This window comes from Aythya ferina (assembly GCF_964211825.1).
Source record: "Aythya ferina genome assembly, chromosome: 1".
In the NCBI taxonomy this organism is placed as follows: Eukaryota; Metazoa; Chordata; class Aves; order Anseriformes; family Anatidae; genus Aythya; species Aythya ferina.
In genome coordinates this window covers 42,833,821-42,846,525 of record NC_140296.1, presented here as the reverse complement: position 1 = coordinate 42,846,525, position 12,705 = coordinate 42,833,821, and the positions used below count along the sequence as shown (strand labels likewise).

The following is a 12,705-nucleotide window of genomic DNA, read 5'->3' as shown; positions in this document are numbered from 1 at the left end:
ATGGTGTTTCTGGAGTGGCAATAGCAGCCTCGATTTTACAACTCAGCCAGACACATCTAGTGCCAACTGACCCTTTGGATGCAATAGCTTAGTTCGCTCTTTGAAGGCCATAGAAATGTTTTTCTTCCAGCTGGGAAACATTATCACACAGAAAATTGTAAGATCTGTCTAGTAAAACCTGACAGCTACTAATCCCAATTCAGAGACAAGGTCTTAGAAAAGACCTTTGGCCTACATACACCCAACTTTGCCTCAGCTACCCAAAGCTTTTAGATAACTGTCAAACTATAAATTTGATTACAAGTCCTGAAGGCAACTTTACAGAAAAACAGTTATAGCTACAGAAAGGAAGCCCTGATAAAATTGTATCAGGGCTGAATTCCTGGAAAACATTGCCAAGAAACTTGTAGCCAAAATGAAGAAAGCAATACTTGATCTTCTAGAGCTACAAAGAGAAGTAGAATTTCCTTCTCAGACTCGCAGTCTTGAGAGAGAGAGAGAGAGAGGGAGGGAAGTAAATTACACCAGTTTGAGTAAAGGCTCTAACCACTCTGGAATCAAATGACTCTGAAAATAGTACCCTGCTGTTCAGCCTGGCAACACCCACATCAGAAGTTGGTTTCGTTTCTGGCAAGCTCCTGGTAATCTAGCTCTATACCTGGACTTTCTTTTTCTACCTGTATCTCCAAAGGTGGCAATGCCAACGTCATTCATTCGTACTTGAAGTACTGAGCACTGCAAAAGGAGAACTGAAAGAAATCTGTCCTATACACCTGATAAGAGATCCATCAGCACTAACACACAGGAACAGCACTTTTACAAGTTTCACCACCTCCCGCCAGGACTGTTGCTGCTGAACCTGAAACCAAGGCAATTGTGCCAATCTAAATCACAAGATGCAACGATTACATAAAGAAAGCCACCAACGAAGCTGTAGTACTGCTGAACTACTTGTATCAATCACTTAAAAAACAGAAAATAGAGGCAAAGATCTTTTGACACCAGACGTGTTTATCAGATTATGTTGCAGCACTAGAAAAGAAGTCTTCAAACTTTTGCTACCAGTCCCCAGAAGCAGCTCCCCACCCTACTGGGCCTGTGTTACAGATTCAGCAGGTTTTGATTAAATGCTAACTGAGAGCTGTGACAGACAATCAACAAGAAAACTCTGTAACAAAGTTGTAAGTTTCTTGCTCTTACTGCTCTGAATATGGGGAATTAAATGAGGGTTAACAGGGGCTGATAAACACTTCAGACCTCCAGTCCTTTTTGAACAAGGAAAGTATGTTTTCAAATACCCAAGGGCACAAAGGCAGGTGTTAAATACTTAAAAGATGCCTTTTGTAGCCTGAAATCAGAAATATTTTTTTTCTAGTACAGATAAATTTATGAAATTGCCTATAGAGAAAGAAGATGCAGATTTGTCAAGTCTCAGACAATTAGTTCTTTTACAAGGCTACAGTGACAAATCAGGTTTTACAGAAGCAAGGTTCCTAGCTAGTGCAGCTGTAGACTTGTAAGCTCAGTTGGCTGAGTGGCTATAACACCAGGCAACTGTACTGAGTTTCCCAGTGCTCGTTTTTGTGTAAGGCTATGTCTGCTGTGCCAAATGAGCTCCTTCCTAAGCAACTCACCTAGTTCCAACCCCCCTGCCACGGACAGGGACACCTCCCACCAGACCAGGTTGCTCAAAGCCCCATCCAGCCTGGCCTTGAACACCTCCAGGGATGGGGCATCCACAGCTTCTCTGGGCAGCCTGTTCTAGTGCCTTGCTACCCTTTTAGAGTAAATATAAAAGATTTTTTTACTCAATTGCCCCTCTTTCAGTTTAAGCCGTTACTCGGTTTTGTATCACTATACTCCCTGATAACCCTACCTCCTCAATTCTGTACTGGCTAGATGGATTTCCTGTGAGTCTATAGCTAATTTTCTCATATTTCTTATGTCTTTATTTCTGAGTGCATATCTACAAATATAAAACTTATGCGGACCTAGTGTTTCTGTGAACAGCCAGAAAAGCTAGCGAGCTCCTCTTCCCCCCATTTCTAGTTAATAGAAAGACTGGAGATATGCACATATTTTAGTTCCTTTCCATGTTTCTACAAAGGGGAAAAAAGGAAGGTGAAACTAATTAGGAAGAGCCATAATCATTTGCAATACTGAAAAAAAAATAATAAAAGGAATACATTATAGAAAGTGGTTTATTCTTACAGTCAAAAAAAAAAAAGATCAACTTCAGTGATGACTGTGTTTCAAAAATCTGCATTTGTAGTTTCTTAAAGAAGTTTTTAAACAAAGTGTCTGGTTTCAGTTTGTGAGTAGCATAGAGAAAAGAAATACAACCGTCAGAGAAAACTTAAGTGGTAAGAAACATCGGACAGGAAACCAGAGGAAGCATTCAAAGAGCATAAAGTTTTTTTAATCATAGGCAAGGAGCTTCAGCAACTGTACATGTATTTCATGCAACTGGAAATAAAGAATGATTATTACACAACAGTAGTAAAAGGGTGCAAGAGATTAAATAAAACTGAATGAAACTATGCTTTATTTCCTGTTGATATACTTCCTCGTAGTGACGCCTGACCTTATCAAAGGAGTTCAAGTGACAAAGTTAACTCCAACAGTGCACATTGAAACCATTTATTCATACGCTGCAAAAAATGCTGATGTATATTAGCTTTAGTGTACTAAGTATGTTAGAGATTCTAAAGTACTCTCACATTTTGATGCTCCTCTTGCCTTATAGGAAAGAAACTGAGGTACCTTGTTACAGTGATATTCATTGTTGGGTCAAATGTGAACTTGCTAGAAGCAGAATACTGAGACTCATGTCTCTCCGTACATAAAATACCATTATCAGGCCACATTCATTGAATTTCCAAAACATGTCACCTCTACACATAATGGACAGGGGGAAAACTTTACATTAAACCCAACCCTACAAGTTATTCCAAACGTACTAACTGATCTTATCTGAAACCTAGGAAATGAGGTTTCAGAGAAAAGGAAATGAGTCCTAAAGACTTATTTTTATTAGTAACTGTAAAACTTGTGACATTTCAGCATCAGGATATCTTTTCTGACTTTTTTTTTTTTTTAAATGAGGTACTTAATCTCACTAATTATCTCCCAGTTTAAGCATGATTATGTATAAGCAAAGGTGTACAAGCAAAAACAAACACCTCAATTTAAAACAGGTAACGTCTAGTGCTTTCTCATCAGCATCAGAAGAAAATCACAGTAAACTTTAACGTTTGAAAAATAAATCAGTGGGAAAGGTGGATAGTGCCATCGTGTGGTTAAAAACAAGAACAAAAAAAACACAACAGAGAAATGTACACATTAAAGAAAGGTCTGTACCAAAGGTCTGTGCCAATTGTGTTTTCTAGCACAATTTTAATCATCTACTACTGCATTTAATTGCTGCAGCAAAATTAACATGGATGTCAGCTAAGTCTCGCAAGTATGAAATACTCCTATAGAATTTACTAAGTCAGGGCACATTAAATGTACAATGAATGAAAGTACCCTTGTAAATCAAAGTCAGCATCATTAATCTGATCTCAAATATGATCAGAGATGAGCACAAGTTAATGCTGAAGCATATAAATGCGCAAATTGTATTGACTTTTTTTTGCCAGATTCAATCAAGAAGAAAAATGAAAGTACCATTTTCACAGGACTACCCTGCATGATTTACCATCTCTTTACACTTGATTATTCCATAAGTAAATTTCAAAATAAAAAATTAAAAAAAAAATTTAAAAAAGGAAAAGATGTGGTAACTGAAGAATAATTTCAGAAGTAATGAAATGACAGCGGCATTTAAGTCTCTGTCAGCCATGATATAGATAAATACAGTCTGGGTAGCTGAAGCTCCAGATTTATGCAGAAATAAGCTACAATACAAAACTAATCAACATCCTAGCTGTAGAAGGATGCTATTAGTATTTATAAATACCTTAAAAAATAGCATTCTCCTTATAATGTTTCAACTTCTTTAGTCTGAAAACAAAACCTAAATATGTCTAAGTAACTTTTCTCTACTTTAGATATTTATCTTACCCAAAATTAAATTGTCTGTCTAGTAGAATGATAAATTAGAAAATAAAAATGTATGAAGTTGAAGAGCATAACAGAGAAGATGCAACTCCGAAGAATGCAAAAAAAGTCATTTATATATTATGAAAACAAAAGGTGAAACAAGTTTTATTAACAGAACCACCATGTTGAAAACTATATGCTGATCATTTGTGGTTTTGACTACTCATGGATGAATCTGCTGTCTCAGCTTCACCTATTTGAATTTTACGATCATACAGTATGACATAGCTGGTATGAGCTATGTCTTACCTTAACAGCAGGAAGCTTGTAAGTAGATCTTGCAGGGTAGCTATAACATAAAATTAGCTGTTATACAAACACATAAATAGCACTTTTCCTCTCTCTCCATCCCCCAAACTAACTTTTATCATATAAAACTATCTAAAACTATCATATATAAAACTAACTTTGTATCATATACATAAATAATGATTTGGAGAACAAGTTTATAAGTAGCAGTATCTGTAGAGAGATGTGTGTCCCTATGATTCTATGACACACATAAGTATGTATATTCACACAGTTTCTTAATTGAGATAATTAAGTACACAGACCTCCGTCACACACTTCAGTTGGGATTTGTACCCACTTAGTTCTTCTGTTAGGGTCTGCTTTTTCGCCTGTAGGTCACTTATCTCATTTCTCAAGGAATGGACTACTTCGTAGAACCGAACCTAAAAGAACAAAATACAGATTCAAAATTCAGACTGACAAAACTGCAGTGTAACATAATCCAAAACAAATCATATGAATATTTTGTGGCAATAATTCACAAAATAGTGCATACCGCGAACATGGGGTGGGGGTTAAACCAAAGACAGTGACTTTCTTCAGCCTTTGAAAAAAACAGCTAGGAAATAATTTGTGCTTGGTACTTAAAAAAAAAAAAAAAAAAAAAAAAAGAATAAAGGTAAAGATACACATTTCTGTTCAATGGAGGCAGCTCCCAGTCAGGCTGACCAAGTGAAAAAAAATAAAAAATACAGCTGCTAGAGGAGCATATGGTTGCCCCCTCCACTTGTGCCAATTCCGAAGCCTATTTGCTAACCCTCATGAGACAATGTACATTTTTTGGTAGGGTATGAAGACAAGGCGAGAGATTAGATTTGTTTTCTGCCTGTTCAGTGTGTTCAATCTGCTCCCTGTGTACCAAGAAAAAACACAAGAGCAAGCACAGAAGTGAGCACAGCATACCACCACCACCACCCACACACTTCCAGCAGGAACGTGGTGCTTCATGGGTTCAGCTGCATCGTGAAACTCCACTACCAGTCCATTTGGGTTTTGTGAGATGAATCCTGAAGGAAACAACTGGAAGGCTCTGATTTCAGCTTCGGTAGAACAATATCCTGCCTAAACCAAACACAGCTAATTCTCAGCACCCTCGCCCCCAAAAAACACCCCCATGCACCATCCAAGTAGTAACAAAAGCTGCTTTACAGACCAACCAGCTGCCTAAACTAGCTCACCAACACTGTGGCAAAACCCCACAGCTGGAGATGGAAAAGGGAATACTCTGACATAAAAACAAATGTGCCCCTGCACAATTGGCACTGGAAAGCCTTATAAAAGGATTTTTTTTTTTTAAATCTGTTTAACACATACTCCTTCATTATCCCATCCCACCCGACTCCTGTCATAAGCATAGCCTCTAATAAAAAAAGTGTCAGATTTATAAAACTTTTCCAGAACACTTCTACTGAACAAGAACAGACACAAGAAAAGTCAGTGGTAAAAACACAAAGTTAGCAGTAAAAAAAAAACAAAGAAAAACTCAAAGAACGAGCCTTTATGACAGTACTCAGTGCTCCCCCCCACTACAACTTCTAGATTAACTTCCTACCTTAAAATGTTTATTTGGGGGGATGAATAGATTACTTGGCATTTTCAGGCAAAAACTACCGTGCCCCCCCAGTTAACATTTTGTTTTATGCATACGCAAATAAGAAATGCAAGTAAAAAAGCATAGGTAAAGTCAACGCTCGAGAACAATCAAACATTTCCATGCAGGAAGGCTGGCCTCCGTTGCGCTGTAATTAGCAGGAGATAATGAGAAGTGTCCAAGGGATTTTCAATTCGTTACGGCTGTTTACTTACGTCCTTAATTTTCCTCCTAAGTGATAGATTTTTAAAACTATAATTCAATTTAACCCAAGATATGGTATGACAACTTTCTTCGCATTCCAAATATTTCCAATGACAAATTAAACTGTCAGATGCCACAGTTCTACTACAAATTTTATTTTCATTTAAAGTGAACTAACTTAATTCTCTTGCTTTATCACAGCATCATCTAGGTTGGAAGATATTTCCAAGATTATCGAGTCCAACCTCTGACCTAACACTAAAAAGTCCTCCACTAAACCATATCGCACTCCTCAAGTGACTTCGAGCTGTACACCCTACAGAAACACCATGAGTCTGGGTAGGGGATCTACTGAGTAGGGAATCTCATCAGCATTGCCGAATTCTCATCCTGAAAGCAATGTGAAGCCTATGAGTTTCAGGAGTTAAAAGGCAGCAGTGTAAATCTTATGGGTGAACTTGTTTTGCTGGAACCATCATTGCGTCCCTGAGGCTTGGGTGAGCGACATAATCACAGAATCATCTAGGTTGGAAGAGACCTCAAGATCATCGAGTCCAACCTCTGACCTAACACTAACCAGTCCTCCACTAAACCATTTCCCTAAGCTCTACATCTAAACGTCTTTTAAAGACCTCCAGGGATGGTGACTCAACCACTTCCCTGGGCAGCCCATTCCAATGCCTCACAACCCTTTTGGTAAAGTTCTTCCTAATATCCAACCTAAACCTCCCCTGGCACAACTTATACCTCCCCTGATGCAACTTGTTTCATTACTATTTCATTCATGCAGTATTCTAGTCCCACAATATTTATTTTTTTTTTGCATGTCTATCTGTGAAATCACATTGCTTCTAATGGGTTCACGTGAAATTGAACAGTGAAGTTACCTTTGTGGCTTCTTTCTGACCTACTACAGGCTTCAACTACACCCTTATAAAAATGTTTCAGAAATGTGTATGCAATGCAGTAAGTATGTACAATTTAAGTACAGCTTCCATCTGTCTGGATTCTTTTGGAATTTGTCTGATTGTGTCTGAAGCTGGGCACTGAATTTCAATCAAGTCTTTTCTCCTCTGCCCCTCCCAAAACTGGTTATAACATTTTAAAATTATTTTTCTTAAAGAGCTTCGTTGTCACCAATAAAAGCACTTAAAAAAATACTTTAGGGAAACCTGGTGTCCCAGGAGGATAGAAGGATAGAGTTAATGTCCTAGAAGGATAGAGTTAATTTTCATCCTGTTACACAGCTGGTATGGTGCTGTGGTTTGGATATAGGATGAGTACAGTGCTGATAACACACTGATTAATGTTCTAGTCATTAATGTTCTAGTCATTAATCAGTTGCAAGAGCAGTGCTTGCACAGAGCCAAGGACTTTCTAGCTCCTCACACTGCCCTGCCAGGGAGGAGGCTGGGGGTGCACCAGAAACTGGGAGGAGACACAGCCAGGACAGCTGGCCCAAACTGGCCAAAGGGATGTCCTATATCACACAGCTGCATGCTCAGCTATAAAGCTGGAGGGAGTTGGCTGGGGGAGGCTGCTCAGGGTCTGGCTGGGCATTATTGGTGAGCAACTGCTTTGTGCATCACTTGTTTTGCACATTCCTTATCATAATTACCACCATTATTTTCCCTCCCTTTTCCGTCCTATTAAACTGTCTTTATCTCAACCCACGAGTTTTACTTTTTTTTTTTCTCTTTGGAACTCTGCTCCCCCGTTCAACTTGGGCAGGGGCAGTGGATTATTGAGTGAGCAGCTGTGTGGTGCTTAGCTGCCTGCTGGGTTAAACCACAACAGCTAGTTTGGCTACAAATTGGTGGGTGCAAAAGCAGGGAAATTTGGCACCTGTCAAATTAAGTTACATGAAAGCAGCTGCTACAGTTAAGCACCTTCTTAAAGAAGAGAGCAGCTCAGCTGTAGACGGCAAAAATGATACAAATAAAAGATGCACTTATTAAATTCAAACCTATCTGAAAAAGAAGACATCATTTTTAACAACTTTTTTCCCCTTCAGGGTTCATAAGGAAAACACAGCTTTTATTTATCTTTCTAGCCTACTTAAAACTGAACTGAAACATAACTGCAGACTGACTCATTTAAACAAACAAGTTGTTTTTTTCTAAAAAAACAACACATACAAGTACATAAGATGCTCACAACTTCATTGAGAACATTAAGTGATTCAGCTGCCAAACACCAGTACAGTGGTCTGAAGCGCTTTGAAGTTTCACATATGCTGCTTCTTTAAAATAATTTTCCAAAGTGATGAAAAAAAATCTAAGTTTTTACATGTAAGTTCAATACAAACAAAAAACAACACTAAAAAAAAGATGCTTAAAATACTTGACATTTGTTATCATCAAAAAAGATAAACATTGCTTAGCCTTAGCTCTAACGTGTCACTATTGCACCCCTTTGTGGAAGAAGAGAGAAAAACATCTCACATTTAATTCTAGTATTTTAAATTTGCAATATCTGTATTTTAAACTGTACTCCCGCTGTTTGTCCTTGTTGCAAACCAAGTACATGCATTGTATATAAATTTGCTTGCATCCTGAAGAATAGGAAGACAGTATTTTAATGCTGATAAATAGAAAAAAGTTCTTATTTTCAAGTCTGGAGATTTCTCACTCAAGTTTCCTCTAAGCAGAACCCTTTCTTGCCAAGGGAAGTTTACCCTAATATCAATAGGCTATACTATTGGTCTGCACATAAATCTGCATCCAGACATTTTATCTGCCTGAGTAACACACAATTCCTCCTTAGGTGAGCAAAGCTGAGAAGAGCATCAGAAAAAATTACTTCTCAACATCCTTTCCTAGCCTCCAGAAGTCAAATGGATGCATAGAAAGGCCACGTAAAACAGCTCTGTACCCTCCCAGTGTCCATATCAGCTGAATAACTCAAATTAATGATAAGCAAGCCCTGAGCTTAAGTGGTACACTCAGGTTCACACTGATCCCGTTGTGAAAAACAGTTGGGAGAACAAGCAGAACACAGAATCTTACTACAGTGTATCTTTAGAATATCTTTTCCTGGGAGGATGTAGCGGAACCACGACAGAGGAGGAAGAAAAAAAAGAGACCAAGACCAGCAGTTCTTCAAAAGAACCAAGTGACATATGCGTAAGGAGGAAAGGGGCTTCAATCAAGTGGAATCTGGGTCACCAAGCAGTTGGTTGAATGCAAAAGGAAAAGAAAGGTGGAACGTAGATTGGGGTACTCACCACTCTCACTTCACAGCTTTTTGAGAACTCCCTTCTACTCACAAACACAATCCAAGCACTTCAGTCATACTGTGACAGCTTCACTGAGAGCAGTTGGCAAGGCCATTGATTCCTGATTCCTGTCCTGCTTTTTCTGACACAGGCTTTTAAGCTGCCTGTCAGTCAGTTCCTGAAGTAGCGGAGCTTCCTGCATACCAATTTCAAGCAAGCTGACATGGAGTTCAGTTTCTGTTTAAAGTCTGTTTTGTCAACCATGGTATTGCAGAAATCAACAAAAACAAACAAACCACCTTCAAATACTTTATATAAAGGATTAGGGGTAAAACAGACAGTTAGGGGTTAGTAACACAGGAGGCTCCAACCTAAGCATTTTTGTTTATCACTCACAGCCTTAAAATTTTCCTAGTCCAGGTTTTGGAACTTCTGAAAGATGTTCCCAAGAACATCTTTGGCTGAGGATGATAGGCTTTATTTCTCTGTACAAGTCCAGAACACAGTGTATGATGACTTGCATCTAGCAAGAGAGCTCACTCACACAGTATTTATAACTCAACTAACACACTAAGCTTTTTAAAATTATGTTAATTACACATTGCTTAATAACTACCTCTATAGATACGTACAATACTAGCACTTTGGTGAATCAAAGTTACATGTCTAAACCCTTTGCATTCTCAGAATTGAGCCCAGGGTGTTCTGGACATGCCCACAGTCTGTGAGAACATTGCTTTTTTAATGCAAGCTGAATGCTGCTCCCTCCCCCCTAAATTTACCCATGTTCCAGACTTAAACTTCTCCAAGCAAGGAAGTCAGAACTAAAGTATAATTTAAGCTACCCTTTAGCTTCTCCATTTAGTCAGAGACAGGAAAAGCCGGACTGAAAGCATGAGAAAAGCAAGAGATGTTTGCAAGAACCATCCTAACTTAATGGCAAAGCTGAGTTTCAAATTCCTATTTTCACCATGTTGTATTCCAGATCACTGACATGTCATTGTTCACCACTTAATTGAAACACCCTGTTTGTGATACTCTCTTATCAGCAGTTCAACTCTTTAAGATATCAGAGTCTGGGATTAAGAGGTTCCCTTTGCCTGAATCCAACCAGAATGGATTGATCTAAAGGCACACCTGCACAAAAGTCTTTCATTTCTAGCTAGGAAAGAATAATAACTCTAGACATCCAGAATGGCTTCTACAGTCTGTAGATGCCCTTGATTTTAAATAAAAGCAGTTTACAGCTTGTGGTGGGTTGGTCTGGCCAGCAGTCATATTCCCAACCATGGTAGTGCAGTCACTCACACGCTCCCTGCCACCAGTTGAGGCAGGACAGCGGACAGAACAGGAAGTTTTCACAGAATCACAGAATCCACAGAATCCAGTGTTTTCTCCACAGTTTAATACCAGAAAATGAAAGGGGAGTTTGGAAGAAAAAAAGCTATAGAGAAACAGTCATCGCTTTCCACAAGCAGACCGGTACCCAGCTAGTCTGAGTGATAGTGACCTTTGAAGTAGCCATCACCACTCCCATCCCCCAATCTTCTTCCTCTGCCTTCAGTTTATGTAGCCAAGCACGACACTATGTATACATGTACATACACCTCTTTCACCATTTCAGGTCACCTGTCCCAGCTGTGTCTCCTCTGAAGCTCATGATCACCCTATGGGGGGAGTCAAAGCAGGGAAAGAGAAAGCCTTGACACCACAATCACCAGGAACAGCCAAAACACTGGTGTGTTATCAACGCTGTTTTAGCCACAAATCAAGAACACAGGAACATGTAGGCTGCCATGAAGAAAGTTAATGCCATCCCAACCAGACCCTGCACACAGCTCTATTAAAAGCCAACATAGGACACAATACTCACAGAAACATATTCAGGGATGGAAAGCTGATCTTCAGGCAGAGATTTCAGCTTCTCATAGCAGTCATCTGTTAATTCCAAGCCTCGCAAGCTCCGACGGATATCTCCAGCCTTCTCTCTTAATTGATGATTTGTTTCCTCCAGCTGCTTTTGTCTCAATAAAATAGTTTCCATTTCTTGTTTCATTAGAGCTTGATGTTTTCTTTAAGATTGATTCGAAAACAGAAGACAAAGCAGTAAGACAAGTCAAAAACCTGCACAATATCCTGGCATAGGAGATATGCTTGTGTCATAAAGGAGAAAATTTAAAGCGAGATTAGGAAATCAGTGTAAGAGTATGCACCACTGTGGTTACACAATCACATCTGACATTGTATAAGTAAAAAAACAGGAGCTTCATAGTCCCACATACAGTTCAGCAAAATTGTACTGACAGTAGCCTGAAGTCACTAACAATACTATGTTGATTCTGTGAAGTGACAGTTAACCTGACCTGCTGACTTGAATTTATAAATTAGCCTCAATTTGCCAATTAAAATGTTAAAAAGCAGAATTTATTTCTGCACAAAATCCAAGGAACTAGTAAATCACCAAATAAAGCTGTATTAACTGCAACCCGTTTCTCTCTGACCGTCAGAATATACATAATTATGGTCTATTCCATACATATCCATCCCTTCACACTCTATCCTGTAAATACCTGTTCTGCCCTGTACATGCAAATTGGGGTCCTTAAAAAAAAAAAACAAAAACAAGAAAAAACACGCTTAAACAAGCAACATTACTTCCAGACTTAAAACACTGCCATCACTATTCTCACCAGACAAGGTACTGTATAGCAAGAGAATTGGATGTTCAGCAAGAGATGTTTCAAACATTTTATTATTATTTAATCAGAAACAACTGTCTTTTTTTCCTGTAACTCTTCAAATCATATTCAAATTAAATCATTCTTCAAAAAGCAGTAGCTTCTAAATTATTTTAAAAGTCATAAATTTAATCATTAGTATAACATTTCTTTTTTCCAAAATAAAACTTCACATCAAAGCAGTCATACAAAGACATTTTCTGTAGATAGTGTATGATTCTGTTAAACAGGGATGAGAATTGAGGTAACAGACAACTAATGAAAAAAAATGAAGAAAGGAAAGCAGTTCAACCTTTTTATGCCCGTTACTATTACTAATATTTTGAACATTAGTACTTTACTGAGCACTTCACAGATAATTTATTATGAGGAAACAAAAATATCCCCCCTTGTGCAAACAGCCATACAGAATTAGACCCTTCTCCAACAATCAGCTGCTCTTGGTTGAAAGTCTGCTGATCTCAGATCTGGCTTTATAGCACTAAATCTGTTCCAGAATTATTACAGAATATTACTTTGAATTAGTCACATCCTCTGAGTTGATGTATTCTTCACTGTAA

At 38.4% G+C, this 12,705-nt stretch overlaps 1 protein-coding gene across 5 annotated transcripts in view; it reads right to left on the bottom strand.

The window, feature by feature from the left end:
* The window catches only part of PIBF1 (progesterone immunomodulatory binding factor 1), a 136,204-nt gene that overhangs the window by 104,833 nt on the left and 18,666 nt on the right, over window positions 1-12,705 (bottom strand). For all 5 annotated transcript variants that reach the window (XM_084534803.1, XM_084534802.1, XM_084534801.1 and 2 more), the window contains exons 4-5: window positions 11,281-11,479; window positions 4,659-4,778 (exon numbers count right to left, since the gene is read on the bottom strand). In XM_084534803.1, coding sequence (XP_084390929.1) covers window positions 4,659-4,778; window positions 11,281-11,479 — 319 coding nt within the window. The remainder of the gene's footprint in view (window positions 1-4,658; window positions 4,779-11,280; window positions 11,480-12,705) is intronic.